The 25475-nt window shown below is 31.3% G+C and overlaps 1 protein-coding gene and 1 long non-coding RNA gene across 3 annotated transcripts in view; both read left to right on the top strand.

The window, feature by feature from the left end:
• Positions 1–25475, top strand: part of LOC149481923 (uncharacterized) — a 172156-nt gene that overhangs the window by 68879 nt on the left and 77802 nt on the right. The gene's annotated exons all lie outside the window — the stretch shown is intronic.
• Positions 9867–25359, top strand: LOC149481932 (CLIP domain-containing serine protease HP8-like). Its single transcript, XM_089705146.1, has 7 exons — positions 9867–9946; positions 13766–13911; positions 14250–14409; positions 22969–23141; positions 23702–23807; positions 24435–24582; positions 25104–25359. Exons 1-7 carry the CDS (start codon positions 9892–9894, stop codon positions 25336–25338), a joined length of 1023 nt encoding a protein of 340 aa, XP_089561272.1. The 5' UTR covers positions 9867–9891; the 3' UTR covers positions 25339–25359.

Raw genomic sequence — 25475 nt, 5'->3', positions numbered from 1 at the left:
TTCATGTGTCAAAAAGTTTGATTCGCTTTAAAAAAATATAATTGTATGAAAACGTAATGAGTAACCTGCACCTAGACGTAGTAAATTTCATGAAAATTTACATTATTACTAAATATCTATTTCATTTTTGTAAATTATAATATTTTAAGCATAAAAACAATTATGGCAAAGTTAGCTGTCACTTCTGGTAAATTTGCCATATGAAAGAAAAAATGAAATTTTTGGAGTTTATGAGGTTAAAAAGTAATATATTTGCACTCTTCCTATATCCCGTAAAATAAAGTAAAAACTTTATATTATTTAGCACTGGTAATTTAACTCTCTAAGAAGGTGGCAAATTCACCAACCTTTCCCAAATATTTCCTATATAAGAAGAAGTTAGGGTTAGGGTTGTCAAATAAAAATGTTTTCGTAGTAGGAACAATTTAGTAAAAGTAAAAAAAAACATAATCAATTACTTCTAGTTAGTTTCTTAACTTTGAATTGTTTTACATAATAAAACAAAAAAAATAGTACTTATTCATTAAACTAACTAACTTTTTTTTTAATATCACACATTACACGACATTCCTAAAAGATTTAAACAATGACAAATTCTTATTTATATGATCTTGATTGAATATAAAAATTGTTGTTATTTTAAACTTGATAAAATATTCATCAGAAATTTTGTGGCAGCCCTAACCTCCAACAAAACATGGCAAAGTCACCATCACAGACGTTGTGATTAGGGTTGTTGAATTTACCAATACCAATTGCGAAGTAAAGGTAGCTTGTAGCACAGTAAATCAGCTTTTATTTAGCTAAAGAACATTATGTTAACATAATATCAAAAAAATACTTACGTAGGCAATGCTTTTCCCGTTTGTTTTTGTAAAAGTTCCGGAGCACTAAGTTTCATACCGCCAACATTCGAAAAAAGTAACCGCCGAAAATGACATCTCAAAAACAAGCTGGGTTGTCATATCTCATTCGGTGTTGCCGTTTAACTCATAAATTTTACTATAAAGGCATGCATACATGACAAAAAACTGATATTAAGATGTGACTACACTTTTTCCCTCAGAAGTTGGCTATGGCAAAGTCTGCAACCGTTGGCAAAGCTAGCAGGTTTTACCGGTACCAAAGTTTTTCTTAAGGCTGACCATTTTCGTAACACTTACAATAAAAGTAAATTAACCGCTATGGAAGCGGGGGAATAAATAATATTACTGATTCCCAAAACGAGCCATTTTTCTTGATTGGGACAAATTTTGTACCGAAAAGCTCGACTCGTAAACTTTTTACCTACAGATTATCAAAGTTACGGATAATATGTAACTTTTCGGCTTATTTTCCTTATTCGACCAGTTTGAGGTTTGACGCGATTTCGCCAACTTTTTCTGGGTAATTGGCATACGGATATACATGGATTATTACGTATCTATGGTACAGTGGTTAGTGACAAGGATTGTATATTTCTCATGTTATATGTTTTTTGGAAAAATATTTTTTTTTTTTACTTTTTGCAAGTGTTTGTTAGTTGTGTAGATTACTTTGAAAGAAAGAAAGAAAGAAAGAAAAGAAATTTATTGCCAAAGAAAAACACAGCCAAACACATTATAAAATATCTTACAATTAAGCAAACGGAGACAGCCTCAGCAAAATGCTGCACAAAAGCAGCGCTGATTTTCAGGCTGTACCGGCGATTGCGGTTCGTCTTAATATTAAAAAAGAATTAAGTCTAGGTACTTAAAATAAATATATAGATAAGGAAGTATATAAATATTAATAATAAATAAATAAATGCATATAATTTATATTACGGCAGAAACATATAAATAAGAATAATATAATATATTATAAGGCATATAACGTGTCATACATACATAAATATGTAAATCTCAGGAAAATCAAAACAGTACAACATGTGATACGATATGGAAGCCAAGGTTATATAGGTATTTCATCACGCCAAGATCAACAGAAAGGTAGCTATTGGGTTGAAGCACGCCAGTCTTCAATTTGCTTCTTTAACAAAGTCTCTTTTAATTTCCTTTTAAATGTTAAGAAGGAGATATCCTGATTCAATCTTAAAGGTAAGTAAGTAAGTCATTCCAAAATTTGGACTTAGCTTTTCGTGGTGAACTAGGTGGCATTTTTAAATGCAATAGTGTATGAAATTATGCGTAGCACAAGTTATAGCAATTTTTAAACATTCATTAATTCAAGACATACTTTTGTATATATGTTCTCGTAATGAAATTTTATGTATTTAACTATGTCACTTTCAAATATTCTGCAGGTACTTAATCATGAAATAACTCCATACAATTTTTAGGTTCCGTACATCGAAATATTCCAAAATATAGCATGTAAATAGTCTACATGCTAACATTGTTCCAGCTAATTTATACCACAGTGGCCCACGATACGAACATAATACGGGCGTGCTGTCTGTCCGTCCTTTCGAACTATTTGAACATCGGGGCTTCGCTTATCGACTGAACTTCGATATAACATGGAGCTGTAAAACATTACAGGGTTAGAGGTGGCATAAACTATGGCTTTATGGTAAGTAATTAGTTTATTTCTAGTATACAGTCATTTGGTTTACTAGCCAAGTAAGCAGTATTTACGCACAATTATGATTAATGAAAGGGCAACCAAACCTGCTAGTTATAGGAAGTTCTGTATAAAAAAAGCGTCCGAAATAAAATGAGCGTCCGAAAAAAGTAACATTTATCAACTGACACTTGGTCAACCTAACAAATTATAGAAAGCGTACTTTTACTTTAATACATCCCCTCAAAGACCAATCTATACTAATACATATACATATACCTGTGGTACATATTCAGTTCCATTGTAATAGTTTTAAGTTGTGAAGGCAAATAAATGAAATTTTAATTTTTATTATTATTTATTTATATACCTGTGGTTTTCAAAGAAGCCTCATCAAACATATTAACATAATACAAATATTAAATCCAACTACCGCATCCAAAACTTCGTTCTCCGGGTGGCTGTGTGAATATTTTCGCTTGGCTTGCTTTGACTAGCTTTGGACGTGCGTCTCGGTAACCACAGACTACTAGAAGTGCAAACGTTATTTAAAACTTATGAATATACTCACTATTCCTGCTCTTGTGTATTTCTTCTGTGGATTAGGTTGTCTGGCAGACATCGCTAGCTTTGAAAGACTGTCTGTTATGTACTTCTATCTGTAGTGTACCGAATTTTTATTTATCTTTATATTTTCATAAGTAAGTGGCCTTTTATTTGTTTAGTTTCACGATATCTGACTTGTAACTGTAGTAGTGTCAATAGTAGAAATTATTCAAAGAAAATCAAATGAAAAAACTTTTTTTTCTATAATTTTTAAAATCGATGAGTTAAGAAACTACCTACAAGATCTATCACGTAGGTGCCTATATTTATTTTATTTATTTTTAGCTATTGTATCGACTGTCACCTATTATAAGTTTTCAATAGCTACAGTATCGAGTCTATATCCACGTACTAGAGTTTGCAAAGACGTAGTTACTAGTTGGCTGAAGGCATTGTTTGATCATTGATAAACTACACACAACTTGATCTTCGTCATATTATTATTATTAGAAGAGGAATTATGTAATTAATTGTGCATTACAATTATAAGCTAGAAACTTTATTGATAGACTAGCTTCCGCCCACGACTTTGTACGCGCATCCCCGTTTTTCCCCGTTCCCGCAAGAATTTCGGGAAATCCTTTCTTAGCGGATGCCTATTGCCTACGTCCTAAGTCCTAACATCTATCTACCTGCATGCAAATTTCAGCCCGATACGTCCAGTGGTTTGGGCTGTGCGTTGATAGATCACTATATCAGTCACCTTTGAGTTTTATATACATATATAGATGTAGAATACAAAAAGTAGGATCCAAAAAAAGTTAAAACGAGCTTTGTAATTAAAAACAACTTTCAACTTTTCAACTATTTTGACTCTATTTTCCATAATAACATTAAAAAATAATAATACCTATAGAAATTTTGAACATGACTCATAAATCTTCCAAATGGGAAATTTTAAAAGCTCGGATCACTAAGTTATTATACAGAGAGGTGATCACCTGCTTCCTCATAAATAAAATCGATTGTAGAGAAATTCGTTTAAAGCCTGTACTTACACCACAAGGGGTCAGGGGATTTTACACCTATTACTTATACATATATGTATATTATTAAAAATATTAATACTATACGAACTTGATTAAATTTACAGGAAAATTCAAGGTGTAAAGTCTAGAGCTAGATTTTAATTTTTGAATCTAGAAATATAGTACACCGTTTACGTACGATCATAAATTTTTTATAAGGTCTGTATTTTCATTTAAAAGTAGGGTAAGAAATTGTAATTTATTCCTTTGAAAGTTTCATTGAACAGTAAATTATTGTAAGCAGTAACGAAATTAAAAGCAACACCAATTTCGTAAAAATACCCCATTCCCACTGTCATTTTTGACTGCTAGTGTAAACAAACAAAATACATATATCAATGTTTAATAAATAATTTTTAAATAAATAACGCACACGGGAATATGTTCTTTAGTGTATTGGAATAGTGAACAAAATCGTATGTTTTAAGGGTTAAAAGCTTATTCATAGTATGGTCGCGTTCACCCTGTCTCAGTTCATAAAATATTTTACGATCGTAATAAAACTAAATACTCCCATATACAAGTATATTTATATCAAGGAGTGGGGTTTATGTACTCGTTTTATATAACTGCTATAATTATATTGTGGATGTAAATTTATGGGAAATATCAGAGTTTAAATTTTAAAATGGCGAGCAATATCTATTGGAATTTAAGGGATGGATCTTTACCCTTTGAAGTTTGATGTTAAACTAATCATTTACAATACAAGTAGACACTATTCTGAAACTAAGATCATTATTCGGGTTTAATTCGTGTTACCCTAAGATGTTACCCTTATCTAATTTTGAAGCTAACTGATAATTAAAATATTCATCACTTTTTATAGTATGAAAACGTTACGACGAAAAGTTATCTATAAGGTATTTATTAAAACTGCTACTTTGCCAACATGATTGTTGTGTAATTTTTTTTTTATAATATGTACAAATTAAAACCGTAAATATCGCAATCCTTAATCTATAACTCTACACCTCAAGTTATATATTGACCTTCACAATAAATTATTACGCGCCTGAATACCAATTAGAAGATTTCACGCATCGTACCATTTGCTCGTGAATTTATTGCAGGCGCAAGGCATAAACACGTATAGGTCAGTGGGGACATGGGACAGATTTATTGGCCCGAGATACCGTTCATCGAACGATCACTACGAAATTGCTGCCAACCCTAATATTAAAGTGATGGCATTATTGTACAAATGATGATATAAAATTTAAACGGACGGTAAAAGTGGTTTTAAATATTTTATGTGTCCGTTTGAAAACTAGACCTGAAAATGTATTTTTCCGAAAAACTAGACATGAAAACGTATTTTTTTTAATCTATTATGTTTATGAGAGCGATTCATTTCAACAATTTATATCATTTGTGAATATTTGTTGTATCTAATAATAATAATATACCTCTGTAATAAAATATTGTATGTATTTTTTGTTGTTAAGTAAATTCGAAAACTACATTACCTTTAATGAGGTTAAAAAGATTAACTAGGATAAATACAAAACACACTAATTTACCATAGACGCATACTTGGACAAGGGACGTCCAGAATTTCCATAAACAAAAACCGAAAAGTTTATTTAAACCAAAAACTATCGCACTATATTTAATCTGTATACAGTTATAGCGTCCCAAAATGTAAAGGAAACCTCAAAAGCAACACATATTTACACAGTCTGTGCTAGAAGTGTGTGTGATAACAGATTGGGGAGCTCTTTGATATGTACGGTAAATGTTTGCATGTTTGTTTGATTCTTATTTCGGTCGGCTTTATCAATGTTTACTCCGAGACGTGTTCATTGGTTCGCGACGTTTGGTTTTGGCATTAAATTTCTATTCGCATTGGGATCTGTTTTATTTTCTTACGGGTTTGTTTACACTTGTAATATGTTGTCTTGCTGCTTGTTTAAATACAGTGTGAACGTGTACTGAATTTATCTTAATGTTATAAGCATCTGGGACAAGGATGTTTTGTTGTTAACTCTTTTGCAACTGGCAAAAATCACTACTATTTCCGTTATGGGTTCGACACTTAAGTGATTAAATATTGACGATAGAATAAGAACATAGAATACTGATATTGTAAGCGATTTTCGTGTGCCAAATCATTTGGCTAACTAAAAGTAACATTGTATATTAAAGAGGGTTCTTAATTGCTACACATTCATAGTCAAAACTAGACAACATCCGTTTCTATATAAATTAGTCTCTTCAGCACATAACTGACCACTTCCCTTCAAACATACATCTGCACAAACACTAAAATAATTAACTACCTATAAACGAAAGGAGTGGATCATAAAATAAAGTTTATATGGCAATAGTTTGAACTCGCCCTAATTCCGCCCACGCGTCAACTGCATAAAAACATAAAGCTATTCACCAAATGAGTTTTTAAACAAGGCTGGCGTGTTCGCATGCAAGTAGAGTGAATTTGTCACCGGCTTCCGTGCCGAGTTCACATAAATTTTATTTGGTGTTACAATAAATAAAGCTCGGTCCACACTGCCAGCTACATTGCACTTTCAACTACATTTCGGAACGTACATATAACACTAGGGTTGCCAGAGGAAAAACTGCAGGGTTCATATTATTCCGTGTATCCTGTCTTGCTGTTGCTAATTTCGCAAACAACATTAAATTTAATGAAGATACATCCACTGTTCCTGAAATTACAACTCACAAATGAATACGCTAATCTTTCACACCCAAGAGAACTTTGAACAGTGACAAGCTTCGATTTTTTATTACTATTACCGTAGTATATTATTATTAGTCTGTGCTATTACACTGCTTTAGTTGTTGATAACATAATACAAAGGCTAATACATAAAGAATTCTTTTCAACTTTGAACTAATTAAACCTTTTGCGAAAAATTCATAACGCCTTGTTATAAGATCGCGTCTATAATTAATTATTATTTTAATATTTTTAGCTTCGAATTTAATAAATACCTATTGTTATATTTTCCTTTCTATTATTTAGGTCGTTACGCTTACCTTTTATCACCTTAACCCTAGATTACTACCCTTCGTCGATTCGACGACGCGTCACCAAAAAAATCGCTATAACTTTTACGCGCGCGACCGTATGGTTTTCTAACTTCAGCTAATCTCAGCCGACCCATTGTTCTTGCGATGGACGGTAGTGCTTTGTGTGTGCAAGGTCCACACGCGCTGTACCAGCAACCATGGCTCGTCACATCGACGAAGGTTAGTATTAACGTAACTTTTCGTACTATTTAGTTAAGTTAAAATTACGTTATTTTATCTTTTATAATGGTGCCTATTATTTTATTTTTTAGCTACGATTCATGTGTTATTATTAGAAGTCGAAAGCGATGAGGAAAATTCATCTGCGAGAGAGCCTGAAGACCATTTTGAGGCTGATGAGGCATGAAATGGAGTGGGTGATGATGAAGTTTCTATTGTAAATAAAGAGAAATTTCCAGATCAAGATTATGAGGCATGTAGTAATACATCTGCCCACGTGACATTGAAGACGAAAAACGTAGCACTTCAGCTGACCCAAGTGATTTGATTATAAGACCATCACGTACCATTCTTCTTGGGAAAGATAAACACATATGGTCACCACAATAGTCAAGGTCACAAAGCAGAAGGCCTTCAAGGAACATAGAAACATAACACGAGGGCTCGTACGGTTTTTTCAAGATATTTTAGATCCTCTTCCATGTTTTTCAGGTATAATTACTGATGACATTACTGATACTCTGCGGGACTCAATCACATAAATTTTAAACATGCCAGAAAGAAGTAATATGAATGTTATAAATGAGACTGAGCAAAGTAATGATGCTTATGTCCCTCCACAGCAAAATAAAAGAAACATAAATATGCTATATGTCCCACCATAAAGCAAAGGTAGACTAAAAATAGGTGCACTAAGTGCAAAAAATCGTTGTGTGCGGAACACAAACTTGATGTGTGTCACAAATGTTTTAGATCCTAAGCTATTATCAAAATTATATTTTTTATTAATTTTTCAGATATTATTTTTACAATTAATAGTTTATTTCGAGCAATTTAGTGGTATATATTATGTGTACGAATTTTTCAAAAATTTTAAGAACTTTCATAAAGCATGTAAACTATGATCTCATTTTGATGACTGTTTGAATTAAAAATATGGTAATATAAGTATTTTAATATTTTTATATGTAGATTAATACATTGTCCTTAAAATAAAAACATAACTACAAATATATTGTTTTAATTAAACCCCTTAATCCCCTCCAATAAAAAGCGTAGTCGAAGCGACGAAGGTTAGTATTAAACGGTGAAAAATAAGGTTAGTGTTCTAGGGTTCTAATTATAATAGTCTCAACAATTTCATTATTATCTTGACATCTAAAAATTATTTAAAGGATATTAATTCTTCTGCCTTCAAAAGAAAGCTATAATTAATAAAACTTCATGAAAGTGAAAAAGGGTTCAATGAACATTTTAAAATAATTTAAATATACTTATTAACACTTTTAAGCTTTGCACACTTGACTTACATAGCATAGTATGATTATACTATGTCCATAGTTTGTATTTGTGCATAAAAAGCAACTATAGCAATTATGCCATTATTTGTACTTGCAATCTCCAATACCTTCTTCACAAGCTCAGGGCTGCTTCAAACAAAGCCATTAAACTGCTTTATGTCATACTATATTTTGAATAATGTGACAACCCTGACATACGACTATGGATATTTTACTATAGTCCAGAGATCGAGGCAAACTTTTATATATCACTCGGCAGTCGGTTATATTCGCGTTAGTGTTGCAAGATATTAAAATTGATAGTGCACTGTTTTTATGGAATAGGTAAATAAGTGGAGGGATTATTATCGCATATTAGATGAAGTTTAAATAGGGTTGTACAAAAAAGTACGTGTGTGCCGAGCACACGTATCAGAAGTGAAACTTCTTTGGCAAGATTCAAAGATACTAAAATTACCTCCATAGGGCGTATTCAGAAAGAAAGCTTGAAACTTATAAGCGCTTATCGGCGCTTGTCATGTTCATATATTTTCCTGTCAGTGCTGGTAACCCGCGCAGGAAAATATATGAACATGACAAGCGCCGATAAGCGCTTATAAGTTTCAAGCTTTCTTTCTGAATACGCCCTTACTCGATGACGTGACGGTATTGCCATGACGCGACCTTAATAAATTTTACTTTCAGCGCGCCTAAAGATGTTTCACTTCAAAATGTGTAAGTATTTAAAATTTTGAAACGAAAAGTCGCTTAAAATTTTAGCGAAAAATTTAAGCTTCTTATTTAGAAACATGTAAGAAAAAAAATGGATGTACCAGTACTATATATCTTGGCAGTTGGCACGCTCTGTAGCATAAACAACTTGATAGATTTTATCTGAAGAGTTGTCGACAGATTCACTTTAATTGCCAGAACAGTACTAGTATACAAACATATTTCAATAAATTGGGGATCCTACTTATAAAAGTAAGTAACAAAATATACAATTTTCCTTGAAGAACACGTTAATATACCTTTTGTACCTGTTTTCTTTACATAAATTCTCTACCTATCGAAAAAAGCAATCTCTAGAATGTAAAACACTAACCATTAGTCACAGACTAAAAAAAATAATATAAATATATTATAGCAGGAAAAACAAATAATTTAACATTCGATATCTAACCTCAGTAGTGATATCATCTCCAAGATTAAAAATGATTTTAATAAGTTTTATTCTAGTGTTACAAGTGTTACATGTTATTTCTTCCAGTAAGTACCGTACTTACCTTGTACCTACTTACTTAAAATAGATAAATAGTATAGAACTAAGAAACTGCATACCTATTATATTTTTTAACAGTGGATGGTTTAACCGACTTTCCCAAAAATGAAGGATTTCAAATCGTATTGTACCTACGTTTTTTTCGTAATTATTTAAAGTGTTCCTTCCACGTTCCATAGGGATGATATCGTTATTTTTATGTCGAAATGTAGTTTTGTCCAATGTATATTTTATTATGATAAATGCAGTCTATACAAGTGAGAGTCGTAAGAAAGATAATAAATAAATCTAGTAAATATAGGCCATAATCATTTATATATCTTGTGACAACCTATTAAAATTCAAATAAAACATGTTTTTATCAACGCTTATATTTTATGAATATGCATATCACTTATAATTAATATTACTAGAACATAAAACTTAATGTCTGATTAAAATTATAAACATAATCTAAATTGTTAATCATACTTTTTATTTTAAGCAATCTTAAAAAATGAATCATTCTTGTATGTACCTTGAAAAACATTTTTTACGATAGAGATCGTGCAAACCATCTGTGATTTATACGATGGAACTTAAGGCTGCAGTCTAGCAAAATTGCGTTTTCAACAAGTTATTTGACAATTTTTTTCCCGGCTAATGAAATGATAAACTGAATTTTTTTTTCTTGTTTATCAATTAGTGTTATATACGCAATGCGCGTGAATTTTTTCACATTTATAAAGTTACTTTATTTTACCTTAATCAGGCCTTCAAGATAAGTCTCTTTCCCCCAAAGACATTTCAAGCTAAGTTTGTGCACTCACTACGTTGCAACCGATTACAATTTACACAATCTGATCAGCGCATTATTATCCTTATATAGTCGTTATTAAAAACTGCTGAATACAATTGCCGAAAAACTTATGATTTTCTTAATTAGAACGTTATAAATTCATTAAATTTCCCATTTTTTGCCTTACAAAATCTATTGATAAATACTGCTAAAAGTTATTTTTTCCATTAATTTATTCGAGTTGGTTGAAGACCAATGAGTATTAATCCTTTAAAAAATTTTTTTTTGAATTTTGATAATTCTTTAAATATTAAAAAAATATTTAAAATAATTAGGAAAAATCCTAGCGAATTTCTTTAGTCGCGCTCCTTGGGCCGGAGCGTTCTGACGTGTGCTCTACGCTCGATTTTCCTTCATACTGAAGTGAAAGTTGCTCTACTTCATTAAATTTAATATTTTTGTTAATTGATTATTTTTATCTTAGTTTTGTGCAAATATTCGTATTTTTAAACATTTGATTTCGATATGGAAAATAAACGAAAAAAATACGCGTGTAACTACTAGAAAAAAAATTATCTTCGAACATAAAGTTAATGAAACCAAATAGATTGCAAAGGTGATTGGCAACAATTTCTTTATTTTACGGGGTGTCAGTAAAGGGATGTATATTTCTTTAAAACTAAAGTAAGCTCATAAATTTTCTTATAATATAATTTTTTTGAAGTTCCAAAAATGTTTATTTTTCGTTTGAGAAATACGAAATATAATATAAACTTGTATTGAGAACTTGAACTTCCCAAGTTCATCCGGGGAAATCCCCATACGGGGAAAATGATTTGTTTACTCCAAAATTGATAATGGTGTTTTAATTTTTTCTTCTAGTCATTTTCAACGTAGCGGCATTTTGTTTGATTATTAATTTTGTAACTTAAATACAGGATGTTGGTTTTATATTCTGATCTTACAGACGCGCTGACAAATTTAGTCCGCCATTTCTAGTTTAGTCTACCAACTCTAAGTACCAATATTAAAACGAATGGATTATCATCACATCATCAAAACTCAGATGTAATGGAAGATCACAATAACATAGAAAATTCAGTGGGTGTTGAGAACTAAACAAACACAAGTAACAGAGACGCGAAGAATAAAAAAAGAGGACGAAAACGATAATTCGTTTATGCTTTTCCTTTTCGACGTATTGTTAGGGTACATCACCAATCTGCAAAAAACAAAACTGATGATTCCCAATTGCTGATTAAAAATGAAAAACAAATAATCGACAACAGTGGTGAAAATTTGCTGATCACAATGAAACATCCTTCAGTGGTAGCAGATTTACTCATTTAAAATGTATCGGTGAACAGCGTAAAGGAGAGGAGGACAGGAAAACATTATGAATGTGGATGGTGGATTGTATACAGGGTGTAATCGATAAGTATGTGCAGGCGATTATGACGTTATTATTGCAGGTATCAAAAAACTTAAAACTGATATCGAAATTACTTTACCTAATGAGCAAAATGACAATAATAACTTTTTAAAAGTATAACGAGAAATATCTAAAAAATTTACTTTATACACTCCCATATCAAAAAGGGAAAATGGGACTAGTAGAAGTTAAATGTCTAATTCCGGCAAAAGACATGAATGCGGAAGATGCGGTTAAAAAAAAAAAATTAATATTTGAAATACAATGCAAAAAATAACACTTTTGTCATAGATAAGAATCATGACTATTTTTTCCAAATTCAGGGACAACTAAACGTTGCAGAAGCAGAAGTCTGCTTATTTGCTGTTTGGACTGGAGTGAATCATTCGTTAAAAATAGAATATATAAAAAAGTATGTAACGTTTAGGCAAAATAAAATGATGGACCATTATCAAGATTTTACATAAATTGCCTACTGTCAGAATTGATTGATTCGAGACTTCAGCATTCGATGTCCATCAAGGACCCATCCTATATCATTCAAGCGATTGAAAAAAAAGAGATAAATCCAGTGCAACCGATAAAGCATCAGAATGCTAGCAAAAGATTTATTAGGTTTATCAATATAAATCTATATATTATACATAATATAATAAATCTGTAGAAGACGCGAAGACTGACATCCGCGCGGACGGAGTCGCGGGCGGAAGCTAGTCAGAAATAAATATCTTTTGTTTTCATTTGCGTATTTTTCTATTTAACAATTTTTTAACACAAACATTACATTTTTTTTATTATATACAAAATTTGTTTATCCGTTTTATTAGTTAAACTGAACAACTTTCACTAAGAAACTTAGGTCGAAAAAAATGTATAGAGTTTGTAATGTAATGTATGCATTTTGTATGGAAAGCTTATTTTTTTTTATATTTCGTCCAAAATTTCTTTGTAAAAGTTGATCAGTTATATAAACATGAAGTTGAAGATATCAATAGAAAGTATTCGCAAATTTTGTGAACTGATAAAAAAAAATCACCCGGTGTAATTTTCACGAAAATTGTTTCAAATTGTCATTTTTGGTACTTATTACGAATATTAAATTATGCATACGAATGATTTAATTTTTAAAAATTAAGTGGAGCAACTTTCCCTTAGTACATTTATATTATTTACATATAGGATGACAGGATGCATTTGTTTGCACTACTAGACCAAGCCCTTAATGGTAGAGCCCATTTTACAACGTCATAATATCAAAACATTATTATTGATAATAATTTAGTCCTTCTACTAGCCATAAATTAAATATTATTTTTTTATGCACTTTTGCCAGACGTTGTAACGTAACGACGCGACGGCCGTATCCATCCTAAAGTGTTACATAAAGGTGTTTATCCACCAATAATGTGCGAGGGCCAGGAATATGTTTGTAATAACCAATCATATTGCTTCATTTAGTTTAAAGTTTGAAGCATTAAGCGTTTGAAGCTATTGGTCATTTACACACACATGCCTCGAATAGGTGGAAAAGCACCCTTTAGCCATATACTTATTGTTACATATAATAAAATATAATATAGTTTTATTTTATTTCAGAACAATGCACAAATTGCATACACTACAAGTCATGCCCAGAAGCTATGAATCTAATCAAAAACGCGACGGTATATGCCGATGCCAGACTACAGATCCGTGAAGCTTATTGTGGTACTGAATATGAAGGTGCTAATAAAATACATAAGGTAGGTTTAATTGTAAATATTCTTGTACAGTACCTACTGAAACTTTTTAGAAAGTTTGGTTGGACATTTTGCACAGATTGATTGATTCCACAATAGTGGAAAAATATTTTAAATTGTAGAATTATGAATTCCTTCAATCTTATTTTTCTGCTAGAAATTTTGTTTCCAAGATACAATAGGCAATATAGCTTTTAATGTTCAGGTTCGATTTATATTCATAGAATTGAGACAGTTACTAGCAGACTACTTATGAACATTTGAAAATTCTAACGTAGAAAATGGTATCGTACCTATGTGATCAATTGGTCAAATACTTTTTTATATTTTCAAATATTTAGGTCTGCTGTTCAGATTTACAAGACGACAATAACCTATTACAAGAAAAGCTAAAACTTTTGCCCAATAAATGTGGAGATATTAATGAAGACCGTAACATCCCTGGACGGAATCCTGGTCTAGACGAATATACATGGATGGCCGCCATATTTGAAAATTCTAGTAAGTTATAGAAATTTCTTATATATACTTATTGTGCAATATAATAAATGGTCTTGACCTAGAAAAATGGTAACAATTGGAACGTTTGGGACAATTTAAACGTAATGTATAAGGCTACACTATAGTTATTGCCTCTACAGTCTACTCGCCCAACGCTGCTCAATGTGAAGAGGGCCCATAATATGTTTAGCATAGGTACGTGCATGTCTAGCATTTTTTCCAGATACTACTCCAACTAAAATGTAAACATCGTTTACTAATTGGCTACTACCACCGTGATTGATGCTCTACAACTATAAAACTTAAAAAAACAACATTTCATACTTCTTCAAGATGTACGATAGTATAATTTAAGGTGATTGCAACGATCTGTTCCCAGCCAATATCCCGCTAGATGGCGCTGAATTCTACATTTCTAGTTTATTTGAGTTTTTGCGTAATTGGAATAGTCATCAAACCTAGGAATAGTCATGGCGGTTACTGAATATTATATTTTATTGAAATATGTTATATCATTGCCTTAAAATCCACCCAATTCGGTAAAATTATGCGTTTTAACATCTGTCATTGCATACAGGGTCGTTTACACACACAGACGTATACAAAAATGATAAAGATTTAACTCTAGATGGCGTGAATGTAAAGCGCGTCACACACGGTGAAGATACTACCTATAATATTTTATCTAATCTAGTAATATTTTATATTACAGTATCTTAAGGTATCCGGTATCAGCGTTCTGACCATCATTTTTCTTTTTTCACTGTAGAACCGCCATCCTGTTACAAATGACCCACAAAGGAGAATGACCACGGGTGGTATCGGTAAAATTTTAGTTGTGCCACGTATTCGTTATATTGTTAATTCCTATTTGTATTTATAATGATCATATGTATCAATATTAAGTCTTAATTAAACCGGATAAATTGAAATAATAGTAAAAGTAAAAGTTTTTCTTTTGAAACATGTATGAACTTTCGCATTAGTAGGAAGTAGGATTGTTATAAAAATAAAAGTTATATTTGTTGGCGTAAACTATTTTATTGTAATTTTGGGAAATAAATAATGTCAAAATTGATTACCTACAATAAAACGCAGTTTTATTTTATTACCTACATTACACTATTGTTTTTTTTTTATCAAAACATGTATTTGAAGTAGCAAATATGATATTATGCTGATCCAAGCATTTTCACTCAAAACTAATATCACTAATGATTTGTAAAAGTAAATTATTTCAAAATACATTTCATAACCAACAAGTAAGAATAATTATTCATACAACAACAAATCAAAAACACTATTTACTATGGAAAAAAAACCAGGAAGGTGAAAAACATATTTACGATTTCGATGCACTCGACTTTTAGTAAAATAATAGGTAAAAATATTATTATGGTTTTGATCACAGACATATCTGTGGTTTTGATTTTAGCTACTAGTATCAGAAAGCTGCGTGTTCAATGCACGTCGGGGTCCCACAACTGTGGAGGAAGGAAGGTAGAATACCTCCATCGAATAAGTGAAGTTTCTCGACATACTCGATTTGCCGGCCGGCCTCAATGAAGATTGTCCGAAAGTTGTATATGTGCTCTGTAACGAAAAAATTTCGCTAGCGCGATTCAGAGTGAGGTGTCGTACAATATACCTAATGAAGTTTTTCATCTTTTTATTTTACTGCAAATACAAAATAAAAATTAAACAATGGTAATGTAAATTCTAAACAAACTACTACCAAAATACAATTATAACAAAAATCATTTGACTTGTTTATTTCACCCAGAGGCCAGAGGCGGCTCGTGACAAAATTGTATAGGTGTTCACTTGAAATAAAACAACGAAAATACAATAGCGTTCGGGATGATTTATTACAAAAAAATGAGCACCACATTTTATAAATGTCTATAACACTAAAAATTACAAAGTACAGGCTATTTCAAAACGAATTCAATGACTAGGTATCAATAATTAGTAAATCACCGAATTTGCATTCGCGAGCGTAGGTATCCATAGTGTTTGTCACTGACGGTCACTGACCTCTATAACTTATAGTTATAGAGGTCAGTGGTGTTTGTTGTGTAAACATGTATGTATTTGAGTAGATAGTAGCATATTATATTCTGAATTTCTGATCCATGCCTATTCACTCAAAACTAATAACACTAATGATTTGTAACAGTAAATTATTTCAATAGGTAGGTATTTGAACATTTCCCAACAAGACGTAAGAATAATTATTCGTAGGTATACAAGATACAATAACAAATCTAATACACTATTTATTATTTTATTATTTACTAGCGGTCCGCCCCGGCTTCGCCCGTGGTACATGTTTACTAGACATGGGTAGGTAATGCGTGTAATAGTACAAAAGTAATATCACTTTGACACGTAATGCAACATCACGCATTACGCATCAGTTACAAACATCACTCGCATCACTCACTTTTTTTATTTTGTTTTACATTTGCTTGCGTTCATTACAATTATTAACAAACAACATAAAGTACGTGGCCAAGTATGAAGGAAAATCAACTACATTTTTTAAATATTTACTTAAATTGTAATTTTACGATATGTAATAACTAATAAGTATTGCAGTTATTATTGCTATTTTTCAATATTATGATCTGTAATACTTCACATATCACCATTAATATAATATAAACATTATAATATTATTAATGTCATCATTTCATTAAAAATCGATCGGGTAATGTGTGATGTTACGGAGTAACATCACTTCCGTGGAAGAGATGCGTGATGTTGCATTACTATTTGACGTACTGTTTTGCGCATGTCTAATGTTTACGTTTTCTCTCCATAAGAAGGAATAGCTAGAGAGCTAGCGCAAAGCTACCTGTATGTATTTGACCAGACCTGGATTTTTGTGTGTTGATTCCCCTATACCTACTATACATGAGATGAGGAGTCACTAAGCCCAGAGTGGTGGACGGGGCGCGCGCTTAGGTAAGACAGGTGGAAATTTTTGGCGAACTTTGAAACCATTTGACCACGTCTGCCATTTTGATATTTGAAAATAGATTATTATTACTATCGGAAAATAACAATGGCAGACCATTATCACGCGGATAACATTCTGGCAGACACTTATGAAAGTGCTGAAAAAAATACAATTTTGAAAGTATTTGACCAGATCTGCCATTCATATATTTTATTTATTAGGGTCTTAAAAACTTATTTTCGAAACGGCAGACATTTTCATTGCGTACAGACTTCAGCAGACAACAAAACTTTACAGACTTCAGCAGTCAACAAGACTTAGCTTCTACATGGTCAGATGTATATATGTATTACGTTCCCTGACCTTACATCAATGATTTACTTTATTAATGTTTTTATGGTCATTTACATTTAATTTTGAAAACTATGGAATAAAATTTATAAATTTGATGATACAAAACTAAATATACATTTGTAAAGAATCTCAAATATAAAGTTGTGTTGCAAATAACAAATCATCATTTAAATATTTAGTTTATTTCTTTATTTAAGAAACAATTAACAATTACAAAACAACATAAAAAAACACGCATGCATTTATTGAAATGTTCATTCATCATCACTATCGTATGGCGTTGTGTGACTCGTCTTCATAATCCATTGAATCGGATTCTGTAAAAGTAAAACGTAAATTATATAATAAAAGAAATGAGTCATTATAAACTTACCTAGTAAGGCAATGCCTTTGATGTCGCACGATGCCGCCGCGCCGCCAGTGTAGGTACTTCTGCTGCTACATGAAAATATGCTAGGGTTGCAACAAATGGGAAATAAAACAATTGTGATTATTACTATTATGATGTAATCATTTATTCATATTATGTACATTCAAAACAATTGCTATTATTAAATCTGATGTAATTATTTTTTCATAAATATATAATTATTATTAATTACATAATATATTGCACTGTGAAATATTTACGTATCACTTTATTTTTGATGTTCTTAATTGTCTTTTATAAAATTTAAGTGACGCATTCGCATTGGGATCAACAATCCGATAAGAAAAGAATGGAGACAACATATACATAGCTTTGATTTCAATTCGACAGATACAAAATATACAATCTATCTAAAATGATACAACGGATGTTTCCTGCGTTTTCTCGTCAAAATACCGAAACAACGTAATTATTGTATAGTAGTTGGGCGTGAAAGTAAAAAAACAAATGAAAAGTGTTTTCCATATGATTATTTATTAAATTTACGCGATTAAGAATAATTTCAACGATACAATTTAGTAACCGAGAATTCAGAGGATTAAAGAAAATACCTGCCTGATCATTTTATCAAACTCTAAAAGAATTATGGTTATTTCGCATCACTCGGTTTATTAGTTTGGTAATAATTATTAAAGGTAGTTACAACCCTAGCCATTGAGTCGAACGGTAGGCAACACAATATCGACTTTGTGCGGGTACATATGGTACATTTCTTCTTGCTGTGAAGCGTAATTATTATTATTAAGATTTTTTAGGCTATTTTGAATCAGCTGTTCTAATTTAATTCTAGAAATTTATTAAAACGTGATTTTTTTAAAAGTATATTATGAGTTTATAAATACCTCAACCAATAGTTATTGTGTCCTATCCTCATTTCTTTATATCTTGGTAGTTAACTAAAGTGTTAAATTTACATAACCTCAACAACAACATTTACACTGCCACTGCACTAAAACTAAACTAACTAGCTCTCTAGCTATAAGAACCATCCTCGTACTTCAAGGGATATAATAAAAAAAGAATTATCGAAATCGGTTCAGCCGTTCTCGAGTTATGCGCTTACCAACACATTTTGCGATTCATTTTTATATATAAGACTAGCGGTCCGCCCCGGCTTCGCCCGTGGTACATGTATTTACGTTTTCTCTACATAAAAACCATCCTCGTACTTCAAGGAATATAATAAAAAAAGAATTATCGTAATCGGTTCAGCCGTTCTCGAGTTATGCGCTTACCAACACATTTTGCGATTCATTTTTATATATAAGACTAGCGGTCCGCCCCGGCTTCGCCCGTGGTACATAATATTTACGTTTTCTCTACATAAAAACCATCCTCGTACTTCAAGGAATATAATAAAAAAAGAATGATCGAAATCGGTTCAGCCGTTCTCGAGTTATGCGCTTACCAACACATTTTGCGATTCATTTTTATATATAAGAAGATAAGATTATGTGAAAATAACCAGGAAGGTGAAAAACATATTTACGAAAACATAGTAACATAATATGGCTGTCGCTACAATAATTATATTTCAATTTTATCTTTTTATACCTAGTAGAACTGGCCGACGAATAAAAAAAATCGTATTAGAATAAATACAATAAATTACGGAACAAAAAAAGGATTGTAACTGAATTAGGTATGTTTGTTTCTGGGCGCACCGTTTTCGACGACGCGACGCGCGACGTAAGCGTATAGGTATAGGTACCTACTTTGCTAAAACAAACTAATAAAATTGTGTGTCTGTCTGAAAATTCGGAAAAGCATATTTTGCAAGTTTGTAATTACTTTGATAGTTTACCGATTTATAATAATTGTAATTGTAATTGTATAATATATAATTTGCAATGTGGTGAAATTTCATAAAAATCACGGGCCAATTTTTTGTTTTGAATCCCACCGAAAATATAATTGCGTTATTAGAATAATTAATTACTATACCTACCCACGATCAATTATTACAATATAGTCTCAAATGCATACTAGAGAAATATTGCAATTTGATTCAATTAAAATGCATAGCATACAAAAATAAATTCACAACACAAGAAATTCCGCGCGCAAATCATAGCGCGTGTCAATGAAATCAAGAATGTTTTATATCAAGCCGACGCGGACGACGACGCGACGCCGAACAAAAGTACCTACGACGGACGACCACGCTTCGAGTTGCCAAACAACATGAGTAATAAATTGTTTACAAAAAAAACAAGTTTTCCATTTTTCTGTATGAGTAGACAGAACTTCAAAACGCCACCTGCTACGGTTTATATTATGAACGATTGTTATAAAAATAAAAGTTATATTTGTTGGTGTAAACTATTTTATTGATCAATAATTTTGGAATTTAAAATTGTCAACATTGATTACAATAAAACGCAGTTTTATTTTATTACACTATTGTTTTTTTTATCAAAACATGTATTTGAAGTACCATATAATATTATGCTGATCCAAGCATTTTCACTCAAAACTTATATCACTAATGATTTGTAAAAGTAAATTATTTCAATATACATTTCATAACCAACATGTAAGAATAATTATTATTATTCCTACCTACAACAACAAACCTAAAACACTATTTACTATGGGAAAATAACCAGGAAGGTGAAAAACATATTATTATTTACGATTTCGACGCACTCGACTTTTAGTAGAATATAGTAGGGAAACATAATATTATGGTTTTGATTTTTGCTACTAGTATAAGAAAACTGCGTGTTCAAACTACTTGTTTGTCTGTCTGAAAATTCGGAAGTACTTTGGTAGTTTACCGATTTATAATAATATTGTATATATCGTTGTTTAAAAAATATTCAAACACAATAAAATATGATATATGTACTGATTTATCACTGGTTTCAGTGATGAACTGATGAGTCAATTATAGCCACTATACTTTCGTCATACGTGTGTATGATTGATGTGATTTGCAACGTGGTGATATTTCAGAAAAATCACGGGTCAAATTGTCCCACCGAAAATATAACTGCGTTATAAGAATAACTATACCTACGATAAATTATACATAATACAATATAGTCTCAAATGCATACTAGTGAAATATTTTATTTGAATCAATAAAATAAAAAAATAAATAAAAAATAATAATAATACAAAAATAAATTCACAACACAAGAAAATCCGCGCGCAAATCATAGCGCGTGACAATGAAATCAAGAACTTTCGAGCCGACGCGGACGACGAAGGAGCCTAACAAAAGTACCTACAATCATAGGCGGCTCGTGACAAAATTGTATGGCCGTGTTCACTTGAAATAAAACAACGAAAATAGGTACCTACAATAGCGTTAGCAGTACAAAAAAAATGAGCACCACATTATAAATGTCTATTTATACACTAAAAATTATAGAGTATTTCAAAACGAATTCAATTATTATTTAGCAATAATTAGAAAATCCCCGAATTTGCATTCGTGATCGTATTCATAGTGTTTGTCTACACTAATATTATAAAGAGGAAAACTTTGTTTGTTTGTTTGATTGTAATGAATAGGCTCATAAACTACTGGACATTTTACCAATGTTTGCAAGTTTGTGATTACTTTGATAGTTTACCGATTTATAATAATTGTATACTTATATCATTGTTTAAAAATATTCAAACACAATATGATATAGGTACTGATTTATCACTGGTTTCAGTGATGAACTGATGAGTCAATGTTAGCCACAATACTAATCACTTTCGTCATACATGTGTATGAACTATGATTGATGTGATTTGCAATGTGGTGAAATTTCATAAAAATCACGGGCCAATTTTTTGTTTTGAATCCCACCGAAAATACATATATTACTAATTGCGTTATTAGAATAATTAATTACTATACCCACGATCAATTATTACAATTTACAATATAGTCTCAAATGCATACTAGAGAAACATTGCAATTTGAATCAATTAAAATGCATAGCATACAAAAATAAATTCACAACACAAGAAATTCCGCGCGCAAATCATAGCGCGTGTCAATGAAATCAAGAATGTAATTTTATATCAAGCCGACGAGCGACGACGCCGAACTAAAGTACCTACAGTACCATTTACCTTCAGTGTACAATACAGTTTACAGACCTACGACGGACGAACAATAATGAGTAATAAATAAAAAAAAACATAGTTTCTAAGGTCATTAGTTTTATTTTATTTTATTGTTATTTTCTTTGAACGATTGGAAATGAAATTACTCAATTTTTACACAGAACTTTGATTTATTAGAATTATGCTCATTATGCATAAGATAACGAACGCGAATGCACGACATCTAGCGCGTCAATGTCTAAACATCGCCTTTCGTTTAGACATTGACGCGCTAGATCTGTAATAAGTATATAGTCTATGCGCTAGATGTCGTGCTTTATGTCGTGTTTCGCTTGGCAAAAGTCACGCACACTACTGTAGAAGTGTCAAATTTTTCCGGTATTTTACTGTTGTTTTTCTAAGTAAATATTGTAAATTATTGATTAAAAAGGTCGAACGCGCACACATTTCATTATAGAGAAGTGATAAAATGATTAGTTTTAAAGAAATAGTGTCTGTGTTAAGTGTTTAGAGGTAATCAAAAATGTATGGAGGGACGGTCGGAACATCAACCTTAAATCAAAGAATCATGTTTATTTTGTAAAATAAGTCCTATAAACTGAAAGTAGTTACATAATTTTCTATATCCTATTTAATCATCACTCATACAATATTTTTAGATCACACTCAAGCCTAAGTAAAATTATTTTTAAATACCTAAGTTATTTCCATACTAAACAATCTCAACATAATTTTACAGAACCGCTCAAATTTCTATGTACTGGCACTATAATTAACTCAAAGCACATTCTCACATCTGCAAATTGTGTTATAAACAAAGATATTACAATACGTATTGGGGAATACGACCTTCGTACAGAATTAGACTGTGTGGGTGAACAACCCTTTATTGACTGCAAAAATAACAGCCAGGTAAATTAGTACCTATATAGGTATAATTATCATCACTACATACATATCCTTATATGTACTAATATTATAAAGCTGAAGAATTTGTTTGTTTGTTTGAAAGCGCTAATCTCAGAAACTACTGATCCTTTTTGAAAAATTATCTCGGTGTTAGATAGCCCATTTATCGAGGAAGGCTATATATCTATATATCTATAGGCTATATAATATCATCACGGGACATCATCATCCAACAGCAGTAGAGCACAGCGGGTAAAACTGCAGGACACAGCTAGTGTAATATAATTACAATGAACGCGCTAGTTATTCAATCAAAGAGCAAATTCACCAGATTACGGCGACATGATATATTATTAAGTTAATGAGGCATTTTATTGCAACAGTTCACATGGTACATTACACCTTCTTACTTATATTGAAAAAACTTAATATTCCAGATTAATAAATCAATTAATAATCAATAAAATATGCTACATTATATTTTACAAAGATCGTTATATTTCTTGTAAGTATTCCATACTATTTTTAGAAATATATAAATATCGAACTCATTTACATTTCAGGACATTTCAGTCTCAAAAATTATCCTCCACGAAAATTTTCAATTACCTCTACTAAAAGATAACATTGCTCTATTGTACCTGAGTGAAGACATCAATTTCAATTACAGTAAGAAATACAATTACCTACATCTTCTTACATAATTTATTAAGAATTTACTTTTTTAATGAAACTTGTTTCAGATGTAATAAATGTGTGTCCATCGTAATAGGTATGTGTAAAGAATTACAGAACGCGTTATGGCTATTCTTAATTGCCACAAGACTTTTTTTTGATACCACAACATGTTTAAAAGAATTACAGTTCAGAACGCGTGGCTATTCAAGATTTTTTTTTTTTGATACCTAAACGCGTAGCGAACATTTTCATCTATAATATTAATATTATGAAGCTGAAGAGTTTGTTTGTTTGAACGCGCTAATCTCAGGAACTCCAGGTCTGATTGAAAAATTATGTCGGTGTTTGTTTTATCGAGAGGAAGGCTATATATTAATATATCATCACGCTAAGACCAACAGGAACGGAGCAATGCGGGAAAACCGCGAGGCACAGCTAGTTAAAAATATACAGAAAAAAATATACAGACTATATTATTACACAAATTCCGTGTATCTTCGTAATTTATACTTTTTTACTGTGACCACAAAGCGTTGTGAACAATTTTTTCGCTCTATGAGCATTTTCGATCTTTGAGCGTAACAAATACAACAATTAAGTATTATAAAAATATTTCAGCGGATTCTATACCAGTCTGTCTACCGAATACTCCAGAACTGGTGAACAAAGAAATATACCATGAGCGAGAAACTGTTCTTGGTTGGGGAAACGCTGAAACAATGTTACGATCTTTTGTTCTGGTTCAAGATATTTGTAACAGTGAAGAGTAAGTATATTTTTTATTAACTGGTTATTGTAAACTGGGTAAATAACAAAAATTACACATAATGCAGGACAAAATAACAGGAATTAAAAAAATGTAAAATAAACTTATGCATGTGATAGTGTGTCCTGTTTTTATTTTTCAGATCGATTGAAAATTTTCTAAGATTTTATTTTCAACTAGCGGTCCGCCCCGGCTTCGCTCGTGGTACATAATATTTACGTTTTCTCTACATAAGAACCATCCTCGTACTTCAAGGAATATAATAAAAAAAGAATTATCGAAATCGGTTCAGCCGTTCTCGAGTTATGCGCTTACCAACACATTTTGCGATTCATTTTTATATATAAGATTCTAAACTGTTTCTACCTAAGATATATCATATTCATTAATCATTACTTATCGATGTATTCGTACAGATAATTTCCAACTATTAAGTTACGACTTACGGTAGTATAGATACCTATTAGTGTAGTATATACTATTTGTGGTATAAATAACTTTAATAATATGTTTTCTTTCAGACAAAAGAACCAAAGTATGACTTTGGACAAATCGATCTGTACAATTGATATTTATAACGACACATGTATAGGAAACTCTGGTAGCCCTTTAGTGGTTCGAGAAATATACAATAATGTTCCAAGATATGCACAATATGGGATATTATCCCAAGAAAATGGGTGCAGTTCGACATATAGTCTTTATATAGATTTGAGAAAGTATATGGAATGGATTTTGAGAAATATACGAGAATAAAGAATTTCGTTTTTTATTTAACCTTAACTCAAAGTTGAGATAAAACTCAAATTAATTTACTGCAGTTTCAACAACTAAGTAATATCTAAGTAAAGAATGTTATAAGAATTTAAGAATCCAATATCACTTACCACGCC

The sequence above is a fragment of the Colias philodice genome, chromosome 16 (genome assembly GCF_061535455.1).
Source record: "Colias philodice isolate Cphi_HAF_F1 chromosome 16, ilColPhil1 Martin Lab GWU primary, whole genome shotgun sequence".
In the NCBI taxonomy this organism is placed as follows: Eukaryota; Metazoa; Arthropoda; class Insecta; order Lepidoptera; family Pieridae; genus Colias; species Colias philodice.
This window is presented reverse-complemented; position numbering and strand designations above follow the sequence as displayed.